General features: G+C 40.1%; 3 protein-coding genes across 3 annotated transcripts in view; all 3 read left to right on the forward strand.

The window, feature by feature from the left end:
* Nucleotides 1–1256: 1256 nt before the first annotated feature.
* LOC127537260 (olfactory receptor 187-like) lies at nucleotides 1257–5340 on the forward strand. The gene is given in 4 exon segments (XM_051959405.1): nucleotides 1257–1759; nucleotides 1762–1958; nucleotides 3535–3745; nucleotides 5106–5340. Coding segments are annotated over 4 exon segments (1146 nt in total).
* A 1963-nt stretch (nucleotides 5341–7303) lies between these two features.
* LOC110970175 (olfactory receptor 6C70-like) lies at nucleotides 7304–24053 on the forward strand. The gene is made up of 2 exons (XM_051959406.1): nucleotides 7304–8224; nucleotides 23880–24053. The coding sequence occupies exons 1-2, from the start codon at nucleotides 7304–7306 to the stop codon at nucleotides 24051–24053; spliced, it is 1095 nt and encodes a 364-aa protein (XP_051815366.1).
* itgav (integrin, alpha V) overlaps nucleotides 23766–26222 on the forward strand; it is a 63923-nt gene continuing 61466 nt past the window's right edge. Inside the window, exon 1 of the mRNA XM_051958811.1 lies at nucleotides 23766–24327. Coding sequence (XP_051814771.1) covers nucleotides 24158–24327 — 170 coding nt within the window. The 5' untranslated portion in view covers nucleotides 23766–24157. The remainder of the gene's footprint in view (nucleotides 24328–26222) is intronic.

Below are 26222 nucleotides of genomic sequence, written 5' to 3' on the forward strand. Positions count from 1 at the left end.
AAGGACCTGAAGACCATTGCTGGGTTCCCCATCGGCAAATACTGGGCCCAAGCCTTATCTCAGACTTTCACTGCCGGCATCCTGATCAGCTCTAACATGCACCAGGAGATGTCCAGCCATTGCATCTGCCCCCATTTGGCCTTCTGCCTTCCTCTCTCTTCTCTCTTTCCTGCTCTCTCTCTGTCTCCCACTGTTCCTCCCTCTCTACACTGCATCCCTAGCAGTCCTCATCTGCAATCTACAGAGATTGGAGACAGCCGGACCGGCACTCGTGGACACAGTCAAGGCTCACCATAAAGCCCAGCTCCTCAAATCACTCTCCACTAGATCGCAGTCTCAACGACCTCAGTTAGTCAAGCAGATCACTTGTATCTTGTTTCTTGTGTTAAACTGCAAATTAATATTGTTCTGCTCTGCCCATATTTCTCTGCTGGTCCAATCTGTCTTCTGCCTGTCTGTCCCGACATGCCGCTGGCTTCCTCTTCAGAACACGTACTCATGAACTTTGCCTTGCCGCTAAAGGCAGCTTGTCCCTGCCTGCATCAGTGCATATTCCCCTACCTTACCTCCACCCCGCCTAGTTTTGAGTTCTTTGTATTTGTATTCCTTCGTTGTTTACTTCTTGTTAATTTTGAGTGTGATTGTTTTAGTATAATCCTTAGTTTCTGAACTGAAGCTTGGTTTTATTTTCTTCCTTGGTCAATTTTGTTCTATGAGGCATTTATTGTTGATTTAATAAACTATTTTATTAAAACCCGATTGGTCTCTATCTGCTGTTGTGTGTTTGCTCTCTGGGTTCAAATTTGACAGTAACCATATTTTTCTTACCTGCAAGGGCACCTTTTATAGAGGGTTTAAACAGAAAAAAAACTGAGCCTCTTGGTGTTTCTGGCTGCCTGTCAGCCATCTTGGTTTCACTTTTTTTCACTTTTTTTCCCACAATTAATATTCACATGACAACAGGGTTGTGAACTACCATTAATTTCCATTTTCTTCATAACCTTCTGGAAATTTGGTTGAAGTTTGAGTGTTCTGGAAACTTGGCTACTCTCATGTAATGAGGTGTGGAAACAACACAGTAAACAACTGAACTTCAAGTCTCCAGGGATTAATGAGTTTGTTTTCATGCTTGTCATGAAGAGTTTAATGAGATCCATGGAGGGTGAGACAGTCAGATAAAAGTTTTCACAGGCTCAGACGCTTCACTTCAGGGGGTCAGCACTTGAAGTGGGTTTCTGGTGAATGATTCTGTTTTCATGGACCAAATGAATGTTGAATTTAATGTCACATATCTAACCTTTAGTGGACATGTGGAATTGCACAAATTCAGATATCTGTATTTCCTGGTCATGTTTATTGTGTATGTTCTGATATTCTGCAGTAATTCCATTATCTTGTGCATCATTTGGGTTCATAAAAGCCTCCATGAGCCCATGTATATTTTCATTGCAGCTTTGTTACTAAACTCCATTCTTTTCAGCACCAATATCTACCCGAAGCTTTTGATCGACTTTCTGTCTGACAAACAGGTCATAACTCATTCACATTGTGTCTTTCAGTTTTTTGCCTATTATTCTCTAGGTTCATCTGAGTTCTTACTGTTGTCAGCCATGGCCTATGACAGGTATGTGTCTATATGTAAACCTCTGCAATATCCAAATATCATGAGAAAAACAACTGTCAGTGTTTTGCTGCTTTTAGCTTGGCTTGTGCCTGCTCTTCAGGTTATGCCGACAGTTGCAATGAGCAATGACTTACAAACCTGCTGGTTTTAATGAGCACATCAAGTTTGTGCTCTTACGATGTAATTATAGCTCGGCTGCAGGTGTATTTACCCAGTACTGGACGTTTAATAATGACTTTACAGTTGATCATTTATCATCCACTGTTTAATCCACTGATATACGGTGTAAAAATGAAAGAAATCTCGAAACACCTAAAGAAGTTGTTGTGTGAAGGCAAACTGAAAGAATATGCTAAAACAGAAGTAAATTCAAGGAACAGGTTTCCTGCAAAGCAAAAAAAGAAAAAATGAAAAAACATTCTACAAATTTTTAAAATTAAAGACTGTAATTAGTCTTCATCTCAGTAGAATTTGAACTCCAAATACCCTTAGTTGTGTCATATTGCTTTATTGCTTGGTTCTCTTAAGGATGGAGTCAGGCTGTCTGGGTCTTCTTCACTCATACCTTTATGTCTAACAGCTCCAGTTTAAATCTGGTCTGTACCACGAATAAACTTGTGCATGTTGAATGTTTCAGCAGGTTTTCTTTTTATTTACATTGCAAACCCTGAGATTGCGAGAAATTGTTCATTTAAAAAATAAATACAGGGACAAATCTGGGTAATGAGCTGCCTGCACGTTTTTTTTTGTTATTATATGAATTAATTTAATGTGTACAGTTTTTATACTCAATACAGTATATACTATTAAATAACAGAGAGTCTTGTATTTCCACTCTTGGTGCCGCAATAAACATTAACAAATGCAAATGTCACTTTTTCCATTCATAGCTTTACCGTTAAGTAATCGAAAATGTCCTGTTTTTCATTCAGTAAGCACAAAATTAATTTCTCGAAAGTGTACTGTATTTGGTGGTCAATATTAACCAAGCAACTGCATGTTTATTTGTATGTGAAATGTAGAATTGAGGTCCAGTAATAAGTCATCACTCAGGTAGAGATGTATGTTAATGCTAAGAGTCAACAGGGCCTCATAACCAATGTTTATTTTAATTTTGTAAAATAGACTCTGGCTTGGGCTGCACAGTGGAGTAGTGGTTAGCACTTTTGCCTTGCAGCAAGAAGATCCCTGGTTCAAATCCCGGGGTGGACCTGGGATCTTTCTGCATGGAGTTTGCATGTTCTCCCTGTGCATGTGTGGGTTTTTTCCGGGTACTCCGGTTTGCTCCCACAGTCCAAAAATATGCTGAGGTTAATTGATCACTCTAAATTGCCCGTAGGTGTGAATGTGAGTGTGATTGCCTGTCTGAAAATGTAGCCCTGTGTCAGACTGGCGACCTGTCCAGGGTGTCCCCTGCCTTCGCCCGAGTCAGCTGGGATAGACTCCAGCACCCCCCGTGACCCTAGTGAGGATAAAGCAGTGTATAGAGAATGGATGGATGGACTCTGGCTTTGATTGTGCTATGCCATAGTATAATATACACAAAACATGTTTGGAGTATATTTATTTGTCTCTCATACTGATTTACATACTTATTTTACATTTTTTGAACACATATGGCAACCAGAGATGTTCTGTTGTCTTATGTACTTTTAAAAAACACACACTCTATATTTATTTCAAAAGGGTTCCAGCTGTCACAGCAGCAACTTCTAGCAAAAAAGACACTAAATTCAGGCTCTGTTCATAGAAAATAGCCTTGGGATGTTGAACATCTTTCTTTCTTTCTTTCTTTCTTTCTTTCTTTCTTTCTTTCTTTCTTTCTCCATCTCTTGGACACATCTAATGGAGATTGGCCAGCATAGGAAGAGGCAGGCACATTGAGGCCCTCCAAGGAGTCTGTCTGACAGGACTGAGTGAGGCTGTGACGGATGAGTTGGCTTCCATGGATGAGCCCGCCACACTGGGTCAACTCATCTCCCTCTCCACCGGTGTGGACAACAGACTCCAGGAACACCACCAGGAGAGAGGGACCCATGCTTTAGCCACCTCCGTCCTGCACACAGCCCGCCATGAGCTCTCCAGCTTCCCTCCACTCAGCCCCATTACCTGTCACTTTGGGTTCACAGAACCAACCTCAGCCCACTGACGTATCACGAGTGCCTCCCATTTATCAAGACTGGCTCGAGTATGCAGTAAACATCAGGCTCTGTCTCTGCCACATTACCGCCCATACGACTGTACGGTAGACCTGTTGCCTAGCGCTCCCCATCCCAGTAGCCGCTTGTATGTCTTGTCCAAACCGGAGCAGACTACTGTGTTGGTGTATATGAAAGACTCCCTGACGACCTGTCTTATTCGCCCCTCGTCCTCACTGTTCGGAGCCGGGTTCTTTTTTGTGGGGAAGCAGGACAGGACCATCTGACCCTGTATCCACTTCTGGGACCTGAACAACAGGCCAGCATTTGTTCCTCACAACAGTGAGGCACAAATACCCTTTGTCCATGCTCAGCTCTGCCGTTGCCCCCTCTACAGGGCCACAATATGCACAAAGTTGGATCTCTGGAACGCCTATCACCTGATCTGTATCTGGGAGGGGAATGAATGAAAGAAGGCTTTAACTATCCCCTTGGCCATTACAACTATCTCATCATGCCCGTTGAAATAACCAATGTCCCAACCATCTTCTGGAAACCTGATCAAGGATGTGCTCTGGAAATTCTGGAACAGGTTTGTGTTTTTATAATTGAACGATGTCTTGATGTATTCCCACACCCAGGATAACATGTCCACCAGGTCCTGGAGCGCCTTTTGACAAACTGCCTCTAAGTTTGAGGTCCACGTCTGGACAGTCTCCTTCTTGGGTTACATCATGTTGGCGGTGGTGATGAAGATGGACCCAGTCCAAATTGCAACAATGAGGGATTAGCCCAAGCCCAAGAATCGCAAACAGCTCCAACAATTCCTTGGGTTTGCCACTTTCTACTGTGGCTTCATCATGAACTACAGCCGAATTGTGGCCCCCTGACAGCCCTCACCTCGATGATGACCAGTTTACTCTGGACTCCGGTGGCAGAGATGGCATTCAAGGAACTCAGATCTCGCTTTGTGTCTCCACACTGCCAGACTCGAGCCTCCTGCTCGTTGTGGAGGTGGATGCCTAGGACACTGGAGCAAGTGAAATCCTATCTCAGCGGTCTTCCTCTGACAGCATATTACACCTATGCACTTTCTTCTCTGGAAAGCTGACACCAGCAGAGAAAATTTGTGACATCCGCAATAGGGTATGGCTGGCAGTGAAGCTGGCCTTGGAGGAGTAGCGCCATTGACTGGAGGGCGCTGAGCAGCTGTTTCTGGTTTGGACCAATCACTAAAACCTCTTGCACATCCAGACGGTCAACAAGACGAACTGCCAGCAAGCCAGATGGGCACTGTTTTTTGGACACTTGAATTTCTCTCTGTCTTATTGCCCTGGCTTCAGGAACACCACATCGGATGCTCTATCTCAGTTGCATTCTGCTGAGGAGGCCCCTAAGGAGCTGGAGCCCATCCTTATATCCACTTGGTTCCTGGTAACCCTCAGCTGTGAGATAGAATCCAAGGTCCGTCAAGTCCAGGTGAACCAACCACACCTCGGCAAGGGCCTGACAAACAACCTGTTCGTCCCTGACTCGGTCCACTCTGTAGTCCTTCAGCTGGCCGATCCAGCCATCTGACCTGCCACCCAGAGATCTCCTGTATCTTGTCTGTCCTGTGCCAGAGGTTTTGGTGGTCCTACATGGACAATGGCACCCGTGAGTACATTGCAGATGGTACTGTCTGTGGCCAGAACAAACTCTTTAATCCATCCACTGCAGTTCTCCTTCATCTGCTGCCCATCTCCAGACGAACGTGGTCCCACATTACTCTGGATTTTGTCACTGGCCTTCCTGCCTCAAACACTCACACTGTAATCCTAACAGTTGTAGACCACTTCTCCAAGGAAGCCCACTTGCTTACTCTGACCAAGCCTCCATCTGCTCAGGAGACCGTGAACCTTTTTTGTTACAACTACACAGATTGTCTGTCAACAACGTGTTGGACCAGTGATCTGAATTAACATCCCAGGTATGGAAGGCTTTCTGCTCTGTGCTAGGGGCCACAATCAGTCTCTACCAGGCACGAAAATGAACAAGAAATTGACGAAAACAAGAGTGGTCTAATAATTTTTTCCATGACTATATATATTTTTTCAATGAAGATAACATTAAATGAATGATAAATACAGTCTAGACATTGTTAATGTCCTAAATGACTATTCTAGCTGGAAACGGCTGATTTTTAATGGAATATCTCCATAGGGGTACAGAAGAACATTTCCAGCAACCTTCACTCCTGTGTTCTAATGCTACATTGTGTTAGCTAATGGGATTGAAAGGCTAATTGATCATTAGAAAACCTTTGTGCAGTTACGTTAGCACATGAAAAAAAGTGTGAGTTTTGATGGAAAACATGAAATTGTCTGGGTGACCTCAAACTTTTGAACGATAGTGTATATACACACAACGTGACGAGTAAACAGTACAGTGAATACAATTTGCAACCTGATTGTCTATTAGGTCTGTTGTTCCAGGTCCAAGGTTAGGTCATAACATTATTACATGTGAAGAAGCCTGATGGATATTGGGAGTACATTCTTGACCAGATAAGAGCAAGATGAATTTGTCTGGCTCCAATGGGGTTCCACATGTTTGGCATGAACCTGGCCGGGACTACGACAGTGAATGTAAAGTCCTGACTGTTGTGGAAGATCGAGGGAGAATGAGGAGGCAGACAAAGAGAGACACACCAGAGACTCAGATGACTTAGATTGCAAGTAATGTTCACTGATATCAAAAGAAATGATACCGACAGTGCAGCAGTACATGCAAGCAATGCCAGCATCAGTTCTGAGGATTCTCTCTGATCTTTGGGTAGATGTTGTAGTTGGAGGAAGGGCCAGATTCAGCCTACAGACCAAAACGGAGACAACTCCTCTGCTTCGTTCCTTAGTTCCCTCAGAAAGGGGAGTATTTTTTTCTTCACTCTGACAGTGGTCAACTTGAGCCACCACTGCTAGAATTGTAGCTTGTAAAGAAGCGTGATGAATATTTGGAGCACCTTCTTAGGTCAGATGAGACCAAGATCGATTTGTTTGGCATCAAACTTGACAGGACTGCCACAATGAATACATAGTTCTGACAGTGAAGCACATGGTGAACGTGACCTGTTTCCAGGAAGTGGCCTCAGTAACCCTAATCTGGATGAGGTGGCCACTTTACCCATCACTGATTTCATTCAAAGTTTTTGAATCATTCTTTGTCTGGTCCCTCCCCCAGGACCAACACGGACTACCGCACGTATGGTCTTACAAAAAACATAAATGCACAAACCCATGTTTCGGTTTTTATTTATATATTTTTAATTTTGCACATAAAAATATAACAGGACCATATTCCTTGCATAAACAGACTTGGGCCTCTGGAGTTTCTCAGGGTTCGGTATGTTAATGAGATCCTTTGGGGGGGGGGGGGGGGGGGGTGACGAAATCACACTTAGGACTTTTAATTCCATCCTATTTAACATTTAGACAACACAAGTGAGTTTTTGAGGTCTGGTTCTGACTCTGAAGTATGTCATACTTCTCTCCAGACATCCAGGATGAATCATGAACTGAATGTAACGTACATAACTCTTGACGGCTACCTGGAGGTGAGCAAATACAGATATGTTTATTTTACTGTTATGCTTGTGGCTTATATTCTCATTGTTTGCTCTAATTTCACTATTGTGTGCATCATAGTGAGTCACAGAAACCTTCATGAGCCGATGTTTGTCTTCATTGCTGCTCTGTTGATCAACTCTGTTCTTTTTAGCACCATGATCTATCCGAAGCTTATAACCGACATTTTATCTAAAGAACAGATCACATCTTACCAAACTTGCCTCTTTCAGTGGTTTCTATATTACTTCTTAGGTGGTTCAGAGTTTTTTCTTTTAGCAGCCATGGCCTATGACAGGTATGTGTCAATCTGTAAACCTCTGCTGTATCCAACTATCATGACAAAAACAACTGTCAGTATTTTTCTGCTTCTATCTTGGCTTTTACTAATTTGTGTGACCGCAGTGCCAGTTGTACTGAGTGCCAACACTAAGCTCTGTAACTTTACTTTCAAGGGAATTATCTGTAGCAGCACAGTTCAAAAGCTTCGCTGCGTCAGATCAATAGTTTTACATATTTACGGCTTGGTGGCTGTGGTAGTTGTCATAGTATTCCCTGTACTTTTCATCGTTTTCACCTACATCAGGATATTTATAATATCCTACAGGAGCTGCAGAGAAGTGAGAACAAAAGCCGCACAGACCTGTTTACCTCACCTGCTGGTTTTATTGTACTTTTCCTGCTTGATCGCTTTTGACATAATTTTAACTCGACTGGATTTCGACTTTCCCAAATCTGTACGTTTAATCATGACATTGCAAGTCATCGTGTGTGAACCTCTCTTTAATCCAATCATATACGGACTGAAAATGAAAGAAATAAATAAACATCTCAAGATCTCATTCAGAAAATTATCCAAAGTCTCATGTTGCTGTTTTATGCAATACTAAGGCAAAGATGTGAATATATGTGTGGTTTCAGCTTAGTTGACAAGCTTCACTCTATGTTAGATTGCTTTGGTGAATATCTTCCTTCTTCCTCTGCTTTTTACACTGTATCGTCACAGATTTTTATAGCAAACTGTTAAAGCTACAGACCTGTTCACCTGATGGTTTTAATGAATTTTCTCTATTTGTGTTCAACTGATGCACTTCTTCTTTGACTGGAAACTGATTTTTCAAGAATTTTTCTTATTTCTATACAAGTTGTAATGCAGCATCCTCTGTTTACCATCGTCTCTTTTTGCAAATGTGTGATTTCTGCGATTCCTGGATTATCTTTCATGTAGCATGAGATCATTGTTGGTTTCAGTAATATGTGTCAAATTAGTCTCCTGCAGATTTAAAAGATCATGTTTATTCTCCATTACACATCTCATGCTTAATTCCTGACTTGATTTCTGTTGTAAAATACAACCAGGTCACCACTATGGAAGATTTCTTCACATTTTCAAGTTGAACATTTTCCTTCTGACTGTCAATGGATGTGGAAAAGAACTGATTTTCATGTTGTTGTGGAAAAATAAATGTAAAAAACTATAATAATGTTGCTGCTGTGTGATGTTTTTTTTGTCGCCAAGACCTTCTCTAGTGTGCAGCTAACACACACACACACACAGACACACACACACAGACACACACACACACAGACACACACAGACACACACACACACACACACTCACACACACACACACACACACACATATGTTTGTTTTTCTATACCGGTGGGGACTTACCATTGACTCCCATTCATATCTAACTCCTAACCCATACCCTAACCCTAACCTTAACCATCACCAAATCAATGCCTAACCCTAAACAAACGTTTTTGCACTTTTACATTTTTTATTAATAACAATATGGCCAAGAAAACGGTGTTGCCACCCGAGGGGACCTCATTTTAGGTCCCCACCGTAAGACAAGTCCCCACCTTTATAGCAAATAGTCAGGTCAAAGTCCCCACCGGTATAGCAGAAACAAGTACACACACACACACACACACACACACACACACACACACACACACACACACACACACACACACAAACACACATGGATCTATGCAACCACAATGACCTACAAGAAAAGTCTTTAGGGAAGCAACGAGATGACCATTAATGACGGTAACTGTCCCTCCAAAGGTTTTGCTAATGTGCTGTGCTTTTTTTCTTTGTTTTTCTGTTCTCCTTGTTGTTTCTATGGGTTTTTGAGAGATTGTGAGTGATTTTAAGCTACACAAGCAATGCCATGAATTTAAAACTAGTGACTTAAAGAATGGATACCGGCAGTGATACAGATATTTTAGAAAGATTATACTGAAAATTCAGGCCTCAAAGTAGAAACAACAAAAATAAATCCAGCTGTCATCACTGACACACAAGATCCCTGAAACTAACCTGAGTCCACCTGTGATTTCCTGAATTCTCTTGTCCTGGTTAAATAATTATGTTGGCATTTGTGGTACTGCACTCAAGTGGTTTGAGTCTTACCTGACCAACAGAACTATTTTTGTAGTGATTGGTGACTTGTCCTCCTCTGTTGCTTCTTTGTTTTGTGGAGTTCCCCAGGGCTCCATTTTGGGCCCTTCGCTATTTTCCCTTTATATGCTGCCACTGGGGTCAATCATAGTGAGGCATAATTTAGCATTTCACTGCTACGCCGATGATCTACAGTTGTATTTACCGGTGTTCCCAAACAAAAGTGGTGCTCTTCAATCCCTCATTAAGTGCATTAATGACATCAAGTCATGGGTGGGGAAAATATTCCTCCATTTAAATGAGGACAAGACTGAATACAGACTCTGTGTCTTTAAAGCTAAAACCGTCTGTAAAGAGCCTCGGTGTAATTTTCGACAGCAGTTTTACTTTTACCAAACAGATTAACAACGTGGTCAGAGCAGGTTTTTATCAGTTCTGTCTTTTATCTAAAGTAAAGCCTTTTTTAAATCGCACAAACCTTGAAAGGACTATTCACACTTATATTAGTTCACGTATAGATTACTGCAATGCTCTTTATGTCGGTGTTTCCCAGTCTGCCCTGAGCCGCCTCCAGTTGGTGCAAAATGCAGCAGCCCGTTTCCTGACGAACACTTCAAGGCGCCAGCACATCACTTCAGTCCTCTTTTCCCTCCATTGGCTTCCAGTTTCTTTTAGGATAGATTTTAAAATTTTACTTTTTGTTTTTAAAGCCCTCAACGGCCTTCCGCCTATTTATTTAACAGAACTTCTCTCTGTCCGAAACCCTAACAGGGCGTTAAGGTCCACTAAACAGCTGTTTCTGGAAGTCCCTAGGGTCAGGTATGAATACTGGGGGGATAGAGCCTTTTCAGTTGCTGGGCCCAGACTCTGGACCAAACTGCCCTCTGATATGTGCACCATCAGCGACTTTGGCTTGTTCAAAACCTGGCTCAAAACATGTCTTTTCAGACTGGCTTTTAATACACAATAATGTGGTGACATTTCATTTTATTTTACTTTAGCTTTTCTTATTTTATCTTATTTTATTTGTTTATATCTGATTTTATTTTCCTGATGTGTTCTATTGTTGCTTTCTTTTAATCTGCTTCTATTTCTTATTTTACTGTTTGCTTTTAACTGGAAAGCACTTTGGTCACCTTTAGTGCTGTAAAGTGCTCTATAAATACATTGATTGAAAAACTGACCTGTGAACATCGTGTGAGCTGTTCTACCTGCATGTCAAGACCTTTATTTGCCACCAACACAATAATACACAGTGTAACTCACAGGGAAATGCATCGAGCACCTGTTCCAAATAGAAACGACAATAATAAAAAGAATAAAGAATAAAAACACACAAGAAATACATATATGTGTACATATATATGCATGTGTGTGTGTGTGTGTGTGTGTGTGTCCCATCCTCGTTCGCCAACATCCCCGTTCTCGTGTGGGACCACGATTATTTGCCCACACGTTTTGGCGGCCTTGTGGACAATGCTCTGCCATATATATGAGGGTTTGTTGTGAGAAACATTTTAAGGATGCTGTCTGGTGGTGTGTGCCATGGTAGCCTGGTGACAGATGCTGCAGCTACATCTTCTGATCAGAGAATAGAGGAGGGATCATGATTCCTTCTGAGGGGACAGTGACAGCACTAAAACTCCAAATTGGCAATTCATGGAAGAGGCTGTGTAAGACAGTCCTGTTCCAAGGTTTCTAAGTTGGTGAAATAAAGCAGCCTTAAAATCAGTTTGAGCGGTTGCTGTCATATGTAAATATAATGAATAAATATCTAATATAATAGGTAAATATGCAACAGTAAATAAATATGTAACGTAACAGGTAAATAAATATGTAATGTGGTAGGTTAATATGTAACAATGAATATGTAATTTGATAGATAAATATGTAATATAAAAATAAATATGTAATATAACATGTAATAATAAATAACTTTTTAATAATAAATATGTAATTGGTAAATATGGAACAAATAAATATGCAATATAATAGGTAAACATGAAACAATAAATGAATGTATAATAGGTAAATATGTCATTGTGTGCAAATATGTTAAAATATCTACGTTTGTTTCACAAAAAATGTTATAACTTGTGGCCTAATGTACATGTTCATTGTACATAAACGTTACATTGTATGTAAATAAATGCTTTTGCATATTTTTGTTTTGCGCTACATCTTGTTGCTGCTCAAAAAGTAGAGTACAGCAGTCCTAATATCCGATTTGCAAACTTCTTCCATTTCCTCTCTTTTTTATAAGCATGCTACATCCATGATTATAAATAAATTAAAAACGAATGCAATGATTCTTCACAGTCACGTAATTGTACATTTACATGGTTTTCTTCAGACAACACATCGCTGTCACATTGACTTGTTTAGGTTGACAGGGCAGACTTGATCCTCACAATATGGCAGCCACTTTGATGTGTCTAAGCGGTGGGCAAACACAGACTCCACGGTGTCTAGGGTATATGTCTGTGGGTTTACCAGCTAAGGAGTCACACAGACCAATTACGTACGTGTTCAGCCACCCCACGTGACACTGCTCAGCCAATGAAGTCGCTGCATTGCATCGCAGCTCTGTCTTCAAAAAACAGTGGAGAGGTGAGGGACAGACAGGAGGACAGTAGTAGGAAGTTCAGTTCTTTTCACAGAGCTTTTGGCACGGCTTCCAAAGAAGAGCTGTGTTCTTTCGGGTCCCAAATGGCTCCTAGTTTAGTATTATTTGTAGCCTAATATTTTAGCCTAACCAGGCAAATATGAATGATTTGTGTATTGATAAACCCTTTTGCATTCAGTGTTTTTATGAGAAGCCTTATAATTGACTCATTTTGTGCATTTGTTTTGTAAAAAAAAACTGGCATCCTTACTTTTTTTAAAAATTTACAATCAAACTTTTTTGCACAAAAAACAAATGAACAAAATTCTGCACACAAACCCAGAGAACTAGAACAGAAACAGAACCAGACTCAGTATTCAAACAGTATAAATGTCCTCAGAGCAGGCTGACATTCAGAAAAATCAGACGCCTGAGCTTGGATGGGCTGATACCATTTCTTCTTTCAGTGAATATCTGCCGTATTTTTGAGAAGATTCTCTCAGATGGAAGAAGTTGTCTCTCCTCCATCACCTTGTCCTGCCTCCAGCTCAGTGGGTCGTCTGCTGGTTGATGAGGGCTTCCTCTAGATATGATCCTCCATTCCCACATCAGCTGTAGGATTTCTCCTGAATCATCTCCTGTAGCTCTTCCATCAAAGAGGCTCCACACAGCAGAAGTTTGAGGTTCCTCCTCCACTTTGTCCTCTAATGGTGGAGGTGTCAGGCTGCTGCTGCTGCTGCTGCTCATATTCTCTGAAGTTTCTCATCAACAGCTCTGTTGTCACTGAAGGCAAGCTTCTTTAATCTAGGATCCAGTAATGCGCTGTTAAACTCCATACTCTATTAAATAAGCTCTGAGTCGGTTCTCACTCAATGAGTCTGCTCTTCAGATTCACTACAAAGCATCGACTCTTAGAGTCGTATCTTTTGCACATTATACATCAGTACAGGACAGACTGTGGTCACATGCTGAACATGCTTGGCTCAACATACAGCTGAGGCAGCTTTCTCAACTATGAACATAATCAAAACTAAAAATATCATTCCAGACTCACCAGTGAGCTCTAAATATGTTTGAGAACAGCTCTGACAACATTCAGACCACGATTCAAAACACTGGCAGGAAAAGCAGCAGCTCAGTTCTCCCATTAAGCAGCAGGAGATGTTAGGGAGTGATATGAGACAGGAAAAAATGTAAAAGTGTTCAATTGTTGTGTGTGTGTGTGTGTGTGTGTGTGTGTGTGTGTGTGTGTGTGTGTGTGTGTGTGTGTGTGTGTGTGTGTGTGTGTGTGTGTGTTCTTGTACTTGCTACATGGTGAGTACCATTTTCTGCATTTAACTATCAAAGTGAGGACATTTTTACAAAGTGAGGACATTTTGGCCGGTCCTCACTTTGAAACAGCCATGTTTGAGGGTGAAGACTTGTTTTTAGAGAACAGGTATGAATTGAGGTTTGGTTAGGGTTAGGGTAAGGATTAAGTTTAGGCAATCAGTTGTGATGGTTAAGGTTAGGATAAGGCTCTAGGAAATGCATTACGCCTATGGATGTCCTCACTAAGATAGAAGTACAAACATGTGTGTGTGTGTGTGTGTGTGTGTGTGTGTGTGTGTGTGTGTGTGTGTGTGTGTGTGTGTGTGTGTGTGTGTGTGTGTGTGTGTGTGTTTGTGTGAGGTCAGGTCCTGGCTATACTTGTCAGGACCAAATGTCCCCACAACTGTAGGAAAACCGAAAACAATGTCAATTTTAAACAAGTTTAAACAGTGTTTTCTTGGCCATGTTGTTGTTACTGAAAAAAGTAAAAGTGCGAAAATGTTTCTTTAGGGTTAGCCATTGTTTTGGTCTGGGTTAAGGTTAGGGTTAGGGGTTAGATATGAATGGGAGTCAATGGTATGTATATTATTCATTGTGGTGTCACAGTTTTGCACTTTTAAAATGTTTTCTCTGGTGAAGATTTTTTAAAAGACCATGAACAGCAAAAGCTTTATATTTGTAAATGTTCATGCTGTCAGCTCAGTTTTAATGAGGAGGATCTGCCAGGCTGCAATCCCTGCTTTTAACCACTAGGTGGCAGCAGAATTACTAAAATGAAGTCACTGTTGTTGATGAGAAGTTTGTGTGTTTTGGCTTCATTCAGTTCATCAGGTTTGTGCAGAGAATCCTCTACGGACAAAGAATGCAGACTTTGTAAAAAAAAAAAAAAGACTAAAGTAAATAATATGAAAAAAATGTGATAAAAGATGGGTAAAATAAAATAACAGTATGGAAACATTAATCAAAATAAATGAGAAATGATTTTTAAAAAGCAAGTGACAAACGAGAGATAACATACACAAAAAACAAGTCACAATTTTAATTAAAAATGCTAAAATCATAAAAGATGTATCAAATCGACAAAAAATAAGCAAAAATAACAAATAAGAGTAGAATAAAAAAATGATGTGATAAAAGACAGGTGAAATTAAAAGTATGAAAAAAAACCAAATAAGCCAATCAACAAAAAATGAAATACTAAAAGAGAGAAGAAACTGACTAAAAATTAAGTTAAATTTCACAAAATAAAATAAATGATGATAATAATAATAATAATAATAATAATAATAATAATAATAATAATAATAATATTAGAAGAAGAATATTCTACAATTCTACAATTTAATTTAGCAGACGCTTTTGTCCAAAGCGACGTACAACACAAGCAAGAATTCAGACATAAGGAAAAACCTGTAGTAAGTGCAAAAAGTGCTTCAAGTGCGATTGGTCAAAGGAGTTGCCATCAAGTTGCAGAAGAATTGCCACCCCCCCCCCCCCCCCCTTTTATTTTTTGCTTTTTTTTTTCAAACTTTGTCAGCGCTAAATAAGTGCTGGGTTTTGGACAACCGGACTTATTCTACACCTAAGGTGGAGTCGGATTAAGTGCCTAGGTGTTCTCTGAACAATTGAGTCTTCAATTGTCTCTTAAAAGTAGAAAGGGACTCAGCAGAACGCACAGAGTTTGGCAATTTGTTCCACCATTTGGGAACAACAAAGGAGAAGAGTTTGGCAAAAGATTTCGAGCCGTGCTGGGCTGGAAGCACCAGGCGTCTCTCACATGCAGCGCGAAGTGGGAATGAAGGGGAGTAGACCTGGATCAGGGAATCCAAGTAGGCTGGGGCCGTTCTTGTAAATGTTTTGTAAGCCAGGAGGAGAGTTTTGAATTTGATTCTGGCTGCAACTGGAAGCCAGTGAAGGGAGATGAACAGGGGAGTGACATGAGCTCTTTTGGGCTGGTTGAAGACCAGAAGTGCTGCTGCATTCTGGATCATCTGTAAAGGTTTGACTGTACATGCAGGGAGACCTGCCAGAAGAGAGTTGCAGTAGCCAATGCGTGACATCACAAGAGCCTGAACCAGAGGTTGTGTGGCCTGTTGGATCAGGAAGGGTCTGATCTTCCTGATGTTGTAGAGGACATAACGACAAGATCGAGAAACTGAGGCCATGTGAACCTTAAAAGTCAGCTGGTCATCGATCATGACACCCAGGTTTCTGAATGAGTTTGTGGGCACAAGTAGGCTTGAGTGAAGTTGGACACTGATCTGAGGCTGAACAGATGGACAAGCTGGAAAGACCATGAGTTCAGTCGTAGACAGATTTAGCTGAAGGTGCCGTTCCTTCATCCATGTGGAGATATCAGCCAGACATGCTGATATCCAAGCTGAAACTGTTGTGTCGTCAGGTGGAAAAGAGAGGAAAAGCTGAGTGTCGTCAGCATAACAGTGGTAGGAGAAGCCATGGGAGCGGATCACTGCACCAAGTGAGGTGGTGTACAGAGAGAAGAGTGAAGAGTAAGGGACCAAGCACTGAGCCCTGAGGGACCCCTGTTGATAGGCCATGTGACTTTGACACCTCCCCTCGCCATGACACTCTGAAGGATCTGCCTGTGAGGCATAGGCGTCTCTAGCCCATTTTTGGGGGTGCTCAAGCACCCGTAAATTGAATCCCAGCACCCCTAAAGTTTGAGGGTTTTTTTTTTGTATTGCATGGCCTTTTTTTTAACAAACCAGAAAAGTGTAAAAATCGTGCAGTACTTGGTTGATACGTAATGTTTTAACAACAAAAACACAGCACTCCTCTCCCCCTATCTTGTCTCAAAAATGGTTTGATCCCTCCCAACTTGGCCTCTGAGCCTCTACCTGCAGAGCTAAGTGCTGCCTCCCACAGAAGCACATGTTCCGTAGTAGTGTAAGTACCTGTTTTAAATCAGGATACGTGACACAATTCTTAACTTCTACCATTCAATACCAACACATTATTATCATTACAAGTCCTTGTTTTTGCTGCATTTAATCACATGTCACTGTTTATGTTGTTAGGTAGGAGTTAGCTGACATTTTTTCTAGCTAGCAAACGTTACAGGTAGTCAGTGTCTGTTTGAACTGGACTGAGACAAGCTAGCTGTTGTGTCAGTGCATGTGTTAATATTAATGCCAAGGTGCTACTGACTAGCTAACTGACTGGATGCCACTTACCTCTTATCGTGTGTGTGTGTGTGTGTGTGTGTACAGACAGACAGACAGCCTCATCATGGACATAAGATTGATTTTTTTTTTTAAGAAGAGCCAGGTTCAGGTAAGTGTGTAAGATGAAATGGTTTATCTATCATGAGTAATGTTGTTAGTTGGATCAATGGATCAGTGTTTATATCTCTTATTAGATATAAATGCATTGTTTGGTTATTTGCCTTTAGGTTGACAGTACAAAGAGAGAGAGGACGTTATTTATTTGTATTCTTATTGGTATTTTTTCATATTTATGTAATTTTTCATCTAGTTGAATACAATCTATTTGTGTATGATTGTCAGTCCAAAGAGGAAGAGATGAAAAAGGGGAAGGAGAGGAGAGAGTGCAAAGTCAGGAAGAACCAGGTAAGAACACAAACAAAGAATAGTGGCATGCACAACAGCACCTGTTAAGATGACAAAGAAGAACATTCCATTCACAATATAATTTTACATATATGTCATAGAAGTTGACAGACCGGCGACCTGTCCAGGGTGTCCCCTGCCTTCGCTCAAGTCAACTGAGATAGGCTCCAGCACCCCCCGCGACCCTAATGAGGATAAAGCGGTGTATAGAGGATGGATGGATGGATGTCATAGAAGTTATGTGTTCTCCCCACATTAAATGCTTTCCAGAAGCACACTTAACAGATATCAGTGGACTTCATTTTAAACAGGACATCTTCATTACATTTTCCTAATTATCTGTATGCTTAAATATTTGATTAATTTCACTATACAAGGAGGAGAAGATCAGGGAGAGACTCTGGCAGATGAGATAGAACAGACCATGGAAAGAGATGCTGTGCATCACTTTTCAAATAAAAGTCAAAAATAAAGTCCAAGGTCCATATTTGGTGTTTTTGGTACTCAGTATAGGGGGCTAGTTTACTCCACAAACATACATGTTGTTTATGTGTACGGTAAGGAGCTGCTGCATCTAAATTAGTCACTTTTCCCAGAAATTAGGGTTGTGATAGGTTTCTTTTAAGATTCCAGAGCATTCCTCCTTTGCTGTGACTCAGCATTTAAATAACCTTTATCAGATTGGATGGTTTAGTCACAGACTTTTTCAAAAAGTGTTATGCTTTTCTTTGACAAATGTGGGAATGAAATTGCCTTAAAATGTACAAAACAGTGAAATTTATCTTGCCTGACTGGGCACCTCTGGCTGCTCAGCACCCCTAAACCTCTGATCCTAGAATCGCCCCTGCTGTGAGGTAGGACTTGAACCACAACAGGACAGAACCTGAGATGCCGAGCTCAGAGAGTGTGGAGAGGAGGATTTGATGGTTCACGGTGTCAAAGGCAGCAGACAAGTCCAGCAGCAGTAGGGCAGAGGACTGACCAGCAGCTCTCGCCAGTCGCAGAGATTCTGTGACTGATAGGAGTGCAGTCCCAGTGGAGTGGTCGAACCTGAAGCCTGACTGAAAAGGGTCAGGTTGGTTGTTGTTCTGCAGATGTTCAGAGACTTGGTTAAATACTGAGCGCTCCAGTATTTTCGACAGGAATGGTAGAAGTGAGACTGGTCTATAGTTTTCAACCTGGGCTGGGTTGAGATGAGGCTTTTTGAGCAGTGGGGTGACGTGGGCTTGTTTAAAAGTAGCAGGAAAAATACCAGTTTCCAGGGAGGAGTTGACAATGTGCGTGACTGCAGGTTTGATTGTGGGTAAGATGGTCTGCAGGATGCTGGTGGGCATTGGATCGAGAGGACAAGTTGTAGGTTTTGAGCTCAGAAGAAGCCTGGAGACCTCATCCTCGCTCAGAGGAGCAAAAGAGCAGAGTGAAGGAGCAGTAGTGGGTTTTTGCTGACTGGCCTGGTCAGGCTCAGAGAACTGGTTGCTGATTGCAGCCACCTTTTCAGTGAAAAAGGAGGCAAACATGTCTGGAGTCAGCTCAGTGGACGGCTGAGCAGCTGGAGGAGAAAGCATGGAGTTGAACGCCATAAACAGATTTCTGGAATCAGAAGCTGCACAGATCTTGTTCTGATAAAAAGCTTTCTTTGCAGACTGCAACCAGGAGGTAAAGGGAGCAAGTTTCAGTTTGTATGAGGACAAATCAGTGGGTTCTTGGGATTTACGCCACTTTCTTTCTGCTGCCCTGAGTCCAGAATATAAAAATGATGTGATAAAAGATGGATAAAATAGAATACCAGTATGGATGAATTAATAAAAATAAATGACAATAAAAATTAAATTATCAAAGAGAGATAAAATAGTTTAAATGTATGAAAAAAATCATAAAAACAAATAAGTAAATATTAAAAATTAAAGATTGACCAAAATGTAAATAAAGTCAGGTAAAAAAAGGTTGATAAGATAATTCAAACTGAGGCAATAAATAGTAGGTAAAATAATCAAAATATAAAAATAAATGAAGAAACAAAAACCTTTTTTCAAAAATAATACTAATAATGAATCAAAACAACTAATATTATAAATCAGAAATTGGAATAATATCTGAGTGTTGTTCCCTCCATTTGTTTCTGCTGTATAAATGTGGTAAAAATTGCTAAATAAATAAACGCTCGTTGCTGGTTTTAACCATCAGAGCAACAAACTGAGCCACAATCTGCACTTTCTTTAAAAAAAAAAAAACACGTCTTCAAACAGCCCAGAACCAGCCGGGATGTCCTCACTTTCCAAAAATGTCCTCATTCCCTGCATGTAAACTTCAAACTGGTCCCCGTAAAGATAGAAAACCTGCAGCATCTGAGCTGAACATAATCTGCATAGCTGAGCGTTACACAACACCCGTTACACCATCTCCGCCTGTTACACAAACACACAACATGTTCTCTCCGCTGCTGCTGGTTTCACTCCAACACACTTTCCTGCTTTTTTTCAACGTACATTTAAGGAGTGAATTTAAACCAAATGTTTGACAGCATCGACGCTGTTCGTATCCCACCTCCCCTCTTCCTCCTCCACACACAAACGCACAACCTTCCCCCCTTTTTCGGTGGATCTCGGGGGAGTTCTGCCACACATTCTTGAGCGCACACTTCATTGTAGCAGTGATTCAGAGCAGCTCATGGCCAAATAAGACGAAAAGAGCCCTCAGCCGGCTGTGGATCGGAGCTGTTCCTGTACACAGACCTGACTGCATGTGGATTTATGGACGGTGAAGAGGTGGAACTTCTACCTCGTATAGTTTGGGCCACATATGGTTTGGCATTTCACCTGTTTACCCAAAAGACATTCAAGTTGCAGTTTAAAGTGTAGAATCTCAGCTTTAATTTGAGGGTTTTCAGAACCAAACTGGAGGAAGAGTTTAGGAGTTACAGTTCTTTGTTTTCATGGACAGATGTGGGTTTTTCCTTCATCATGTCAACATCAGTTAAGAAGGTAAAAGAGGAAACGAGTTCAACACATCCAGACTATCTTTGTGTAAATCGGCTTAATAAAAACTTAAACTCCAGCCAGAGATATTAGGTATTATGAAGGTCATTTATTAACTTTCTTTGTTAACACAAACTTTCTGCTTCACATAAAAGTTGAACGTGTCATGTGACTGTTCTTCTGCACTAAATGAACCAATCATGTCCTACTGCAGTAAACAGGTTGTTTTAATGGATTGATGTAATGATGCAGGACAGAATGCTGGTAGAAAACTGTTAATCGTGTGTTAATATATTGATTTTACTGATCAATGCAGCTGATTAGTGATCACTGACAGCTGGACATTAGAGCTGTTAAACTTTAAACTTCATATATTTAAACATGATATTGTATTGAAGTGTATTTCGGTCTGACACTGTCCCATAATGCAGGATGTAATTGGAATTTTTGTCCAAATCAAAGTAAAATTAAAGCTACTGATTGAATGTTCTTTGTAATAAATACCAATAGAATAATCAGTGTTCTGATCAGTGTTCTATCAGCTGCAGAAAATCAAGCATTAAAACATATTTATGTGATTTCTGCATCTTCAGCTGAATGCATGTCAGGTTTCCATGGCAACACAATGCATACAGTGTGTGATACTGTAACTACACGGCTTCATTCGGTGGTTCTTGCAAAGTACAAATCAACAGGTTTACAGATGAAACAGAATCTGAATCACTCAGACAGAATCATCAGGAAATGATCCGGTTAAAGTGAGACGGAACTCTGAACAGAACCTGATCTGGACCAGCATCAGTTACCATGGAGACCTTGTTCTGCAGCATCAGTTACCATGGAGACCTGGTTCTGCAGTATCAGTTACCATGGAGACCTGGTTCTGCAGTATCAGTTACCATGGAGACCTTGTTCTGCAGCATCAGTTACCATGGAGACCTGGCTTTGCAGCATCAGTTACCAGCCAGGAACAGGATTCTCTGGACAGATGACGGGAGGAAAAACATTTGGAGAAGAGGCTGGATAAACTTGTGATCCAAAACATTGTCTCTTTAACAAGATGGAGGAAGTCGGCATTGGTTCTTTGGTGTTTACTGATGATGTGACTGAAAACAGATGGACAAATCCTGGAGCCAAAGCGAACCGGACGGTGCTTCACATTACAGATGATCCGAAACATACTCCTTCACCTTATTCCTTATAACTACAGTATGAACTTATTCAGACTTTTAGAACCAATAAAAACACCTAAAACCTTCCTCCTGTCAGAATAAAAGCGGCTCTGGGAGTGAGAGCTCCATTTAGGGGTTAAAACAAGTAAAGAGGTTCATAGAGGGAATGATAATTAAGCTGCAATGATACACATAAACAGAATCTCACAGACATAATTTATTTATCGTGAAGAGGACTTGGACAGAAAAGGACTTCAGGTGTTACAAATGTTGGGTTCTCTCTTTTATTCAACTGCCATTTGCAAGGTTTAAAAATGCTTTATTTTATTTTATCTACATGATTTTGTTGTTTCTTTACAGCATTCTTGGGTTTACTGAAGATGAGTAAGTGTGGATCCAGGAGAAGGCAACATTTTAAAACTTTAAAAAAAAGAAAAGAAAAAGATGAAGAAAAATATGAATGATACATTTTTGAAATTCACAAAACATGACTAATTCAAACACAATTGTAGGGCATTTAAATATCACATAAAACACACATTTATTAGAGTAATTTAAGATTAAGACAAGCCTCAGTATTAAGTCCCACAGTGTTGTTTCATATATTAATGTGCCTCAGACCATGCTATCTTATTTTTAGCACAAACAGCACACTAAAATCTTTGGTCAAATGCACGTGTTCTAAATATTACTCCCTAATAAGCTGCATCTGCTTCAGGTTAGAGCTGAAATGACGTAATAAATCTATACTGAGTGAAAATTACATTCATTGAACAACTGTGCTCTTGTTAATGTGCATTACTAACACTGATGCTCTCACGTTTGGCTCGTTTCTGGACATTCCTGACAGTCCAGGTCATCGTTTAGAAAAAAAAACAGACATGTTTAATGGATTACAGAGCAGATTACATTCTGCAATCGGTCTGTAAAGGAACCTCTGTGAGTGTTTTTAATTATACAGCCTAAACTTCCTCCAACAAACAGCCAAAGTTCCGTGTTTTATCATCACATCCAGGCCACAGAGCTTCACATCGGTTTTCTACAAGATAAGAAACAAATGACTGAGTTCTGAAGGTGTTTCCAGAATCCCTTTTCTAAGCAACACAGACGTGGTAGCCGGAAACTACAGCAACAACAACAACAACAACAACAACAACAAAAACAATAATAATTCAAAACTAGAGTCAGGAGAGATATAAAGCTAGTTAAATTTTATATAATCACTACACCTCCCAGCATGTCTGGAAGCTTTATTTTGAAAATGTCCTAACAGAATGTTTATTATTATTAATATTATCTGCAACAATAACAATAATAATACAAACTGATTAACTAAGACTTAAAACAAGTAAAATTGTATACGATCACTACACTTCCCAGCATATCTAGCGGTGAATCTTTATTTATTTTAAATGTCCTAACAGGATGTGCTTAATTATTATTATAAATATTAACAACAAAAACAATAATAACAATAATAAATACTTCTCTATTATTAACACAATCATTATTATTGAAAACAACAATAATAATAATAATAACAACAACAACAATACAAAACTACAGTCAGCAGAGAGTTAAAACAATTAAAATTTTATACAACTACACACTACGCATGTCTGGCAGTGGAGCTTTATTTTGAAATGTTGTAACAGGATGTGCTTACAACAACAACAACAACAACAAAACAATAAAGATGATGATGAAGCACATCTTGTTTGGACGTTTCAATGAATAAAGCGTTAGATATGTTTCATAATAATAATCATAATAATAATAATAGTAATAATAATAACAATAATAATAATAACAATAAACTGATTAAGCCTTGGGCTGCACAGCCGTGCAGTGGTTAGCACTTTCGCCTTACAGCAAGAAGATTCCCGGTTCAAATCCCGGGGTGGGCCTGGGATCTTTCTGCATGGAGTTGGCATGTTCTCCCTGTGCATGCATGAGTTTTGAGGTTTTCTCCGGGCACTCCGGCTTCCTCCCACAGTCCAAAAATATGCTGAGGATAATATTGCCCGTAGGTGTGAATGTGAGTGTGACTGTTCGTCCGTATATGTAGCCTCGTGACAGACTGGCAACCTGTCCAGGGTGTCCCCTGCCTTCGCCCGAGTCAGCTGGGATAGGCTCCAGCACCCCCTGCGACCCTAGTGAGGATAAAGCGGTGTATAGAGGATGGATGGATGGATGGATGGATGGATGATTAAGCCTTAAAACAAGTTACATTTTATGTACAACTACACCTCCCAGCATGCTTGGCGGTGGAGCTTTATTTTGAAACATGATAACCGGATGTGCTTTAGCTAGCTCGTTCTGTATGTTAGCTTTGCTTTAGCCGCTCCGGACGCTCCTCCACTGACACACTTCTACTCACACTCATCACACACGGCCTCTGTCCGCTCTCGTTCCCGTCACTCCGCTGCGTTTTTTCTGCCAAAGCAGGCTAACGACCCGCCCGCCGACACCCGGACCGGATACAGGCTCTCTTCGCCGGCCCCGCACGATTGTTTGTCGGCCGCTAGCTCCGGTAGCAGCCGGGAGTTCTACATTTACATGACGGCTTGTTCTGTTCGCGGCTGCGGGGGAGAGCTGCTGCTTCTCGGGAGGTTTTAGGCTGTTTAGTGGGTGGATACGACGAGCTAACTAGCTATCTAACTAGCTGACTAACCAGCTGACAGGTAGCATCTCCGGTGGTGTCTCCAGCAGCAGCAGCAGACATGGCAGGAAGACGCGCCGCCGTCGGGCTGCTCGTCCTGGCCGGGTTGTTTCGCTTCCAGCCCTGCGGCTCCTTCAACCTGGACGTGGACAAACCGTCCGTGTTCTCCGGACCGGAGGGGAGCTACTTCGGCTTCTCCGTGGACTTCTTCAAGCCCCAGGACAACCAGAGGTAAGATAACTGGCAGAAAACATGATGCTGGAGGCTGTAAAAGTTTGTCTGTCCATTTAAACATCTTCATCTTTACTTCATTTGTTCTCATTTTATAAGTACATATATTGTGCTAAGTGCGGTTTTGCAGTATTTGTGTTGTACTTGAGCCTTTCCATTACTTTATATATAAACACTCAGCTACATTTCAAATGAAAAATATTTCACTTTTTACAGCATGAATTAATTTTAAGACTCAAATCTTACAGTTATAACACATTATTATTGTAAAACATAATGTAATATCAACAATAAACCAGTGTTTGCCATTAATGTCTTGTCATTCCTTCACGTTTACACACTGTCTAGTTGTGTATGATCAACAGAAAAAGTCACGTTTGGTGACTTAAAGGTGGAAAAGTCTCATCTTTCTCAAATCACAGAGCAAAAAATGACAGAAATTTATTAGGATTCAGTTTTCTGTCCCAATACTACTACTGTTAATAATAATAATAATGATAGTGATGATGATAATAATGATAATAATAACTTTATACTCCAGTTGTTTATGTTTTCTCAGCTGTTGCCACATCAACAAAAAAAATCACATTCTGTCGCTCAGAGTCATATAAGTTTCATTTCTCAAAAAAAAGTCTGAAAAATTCATTCAATTTTTCTGTCAGGATTCACTTTTCTGTCCTAATAATAACTTTAATATAGTTTTTCATGTTAAGCAGTTGTTGTTGTTGTTGTTATTATTGTTGTTGTGAAGCACAACTGTACTGTTTGTGGCCATGTCAACCAAAAACTCACTTTTTCCTAAAATTCAACTACTCTTTTGTGGTTTGTGGCTTACATTAAAAAAAAAATAAGAGCAAAAATTACAAGAAAATAAAAATTATGAATTAAATATTAAAAACATTTACACACTGTCTAGTTGTGCATATTTTCTCAGCACCTCAAAGCGGTAAAACTGTCGTATTTTTCAAACCAAAGAGCAGAAATTACTGAAAAGTCTGAATAATAATCAATTTTTTTTTCTATCAGGACTCACTTTTCTGTCTTTCAGCTTTATCGTCCACTGCACTCATTTCACAGCTTTAGCTACTTTTAAAATTCAAAATTCGCATTTAAATAACACATCGTTTTTCAAAAACACAGCATATTGTGTCCATATACTAGTGTTCCCCTTTCATGTCTTGTTTTTCCTTCACATTTACACACTGTCTAGTTGTGTGTGTTTTCTCATTTGTTGTCACATCAACAGAAAACTCACATTTTCTCGCCTTAAAGTCATAGAAGTCTCATATTCCTCAAAACAAAGAGCAAAAATTACAGAAAAATCCCAAAGCTTAATAAAAAATTCTATCAGGATTCACTTTTCTGTCTCAATAATAATAATAATAATCATAATAACAATAACTTTATACTCCTTTATCTGTATTTGACAGTTTTAGCTACTTTCAAAATTAAAAAGTTACATTGAAAAACATTATTATTATCATTTCCCAAATTTCATTAACTCTTGTGGTTTAAAGGTGTAAAAATCTCATATTTTTAAAAAAAGAAAAGCAAAAAAATTACAAAAAAAGTGAAAATTGTGCTAAATTTTTCTATCGGGACTCTTTTTTTCTGTGTCAATGGTCTTTAGAGGGGCGTACTCTAAAAAACAATCAACGATGAAAGTAATTGGCCCTAATTAAACTCTAATTAAACTCTAATTAAAGAGGTTGAATCTTTCCCTTACTTTATATAAATACTCAATGAAACATATAATTACTTTTTATGAATTGTTACTAATTTATTGCACTGTTGTGACTTCCAACTACTACTGTCCTCATCTGTTTGTTTGTTGAATATATATTGGCATAAGAAAAGGCTTTCGTTTCATGAAAATTCGCATTTTGTGCCAAATA

This window comes from Acanthochromis polyacanthus, chromosome 14 (genome assembly GCF_021347895.1).
Source record: "Acanthochromis polyacanthus isolate Apoly-LR-REF ecotype Palm Island chromosome 14, KAUST_Apoly_ChrSc, whole genome shotgun sequence".
Lineage (NCBI taxonomy): Eukaryota > Metazoa > Chordata > Actinopteri > Pomacentridae > Acanthochromis > Acanthochromis polyacanthus.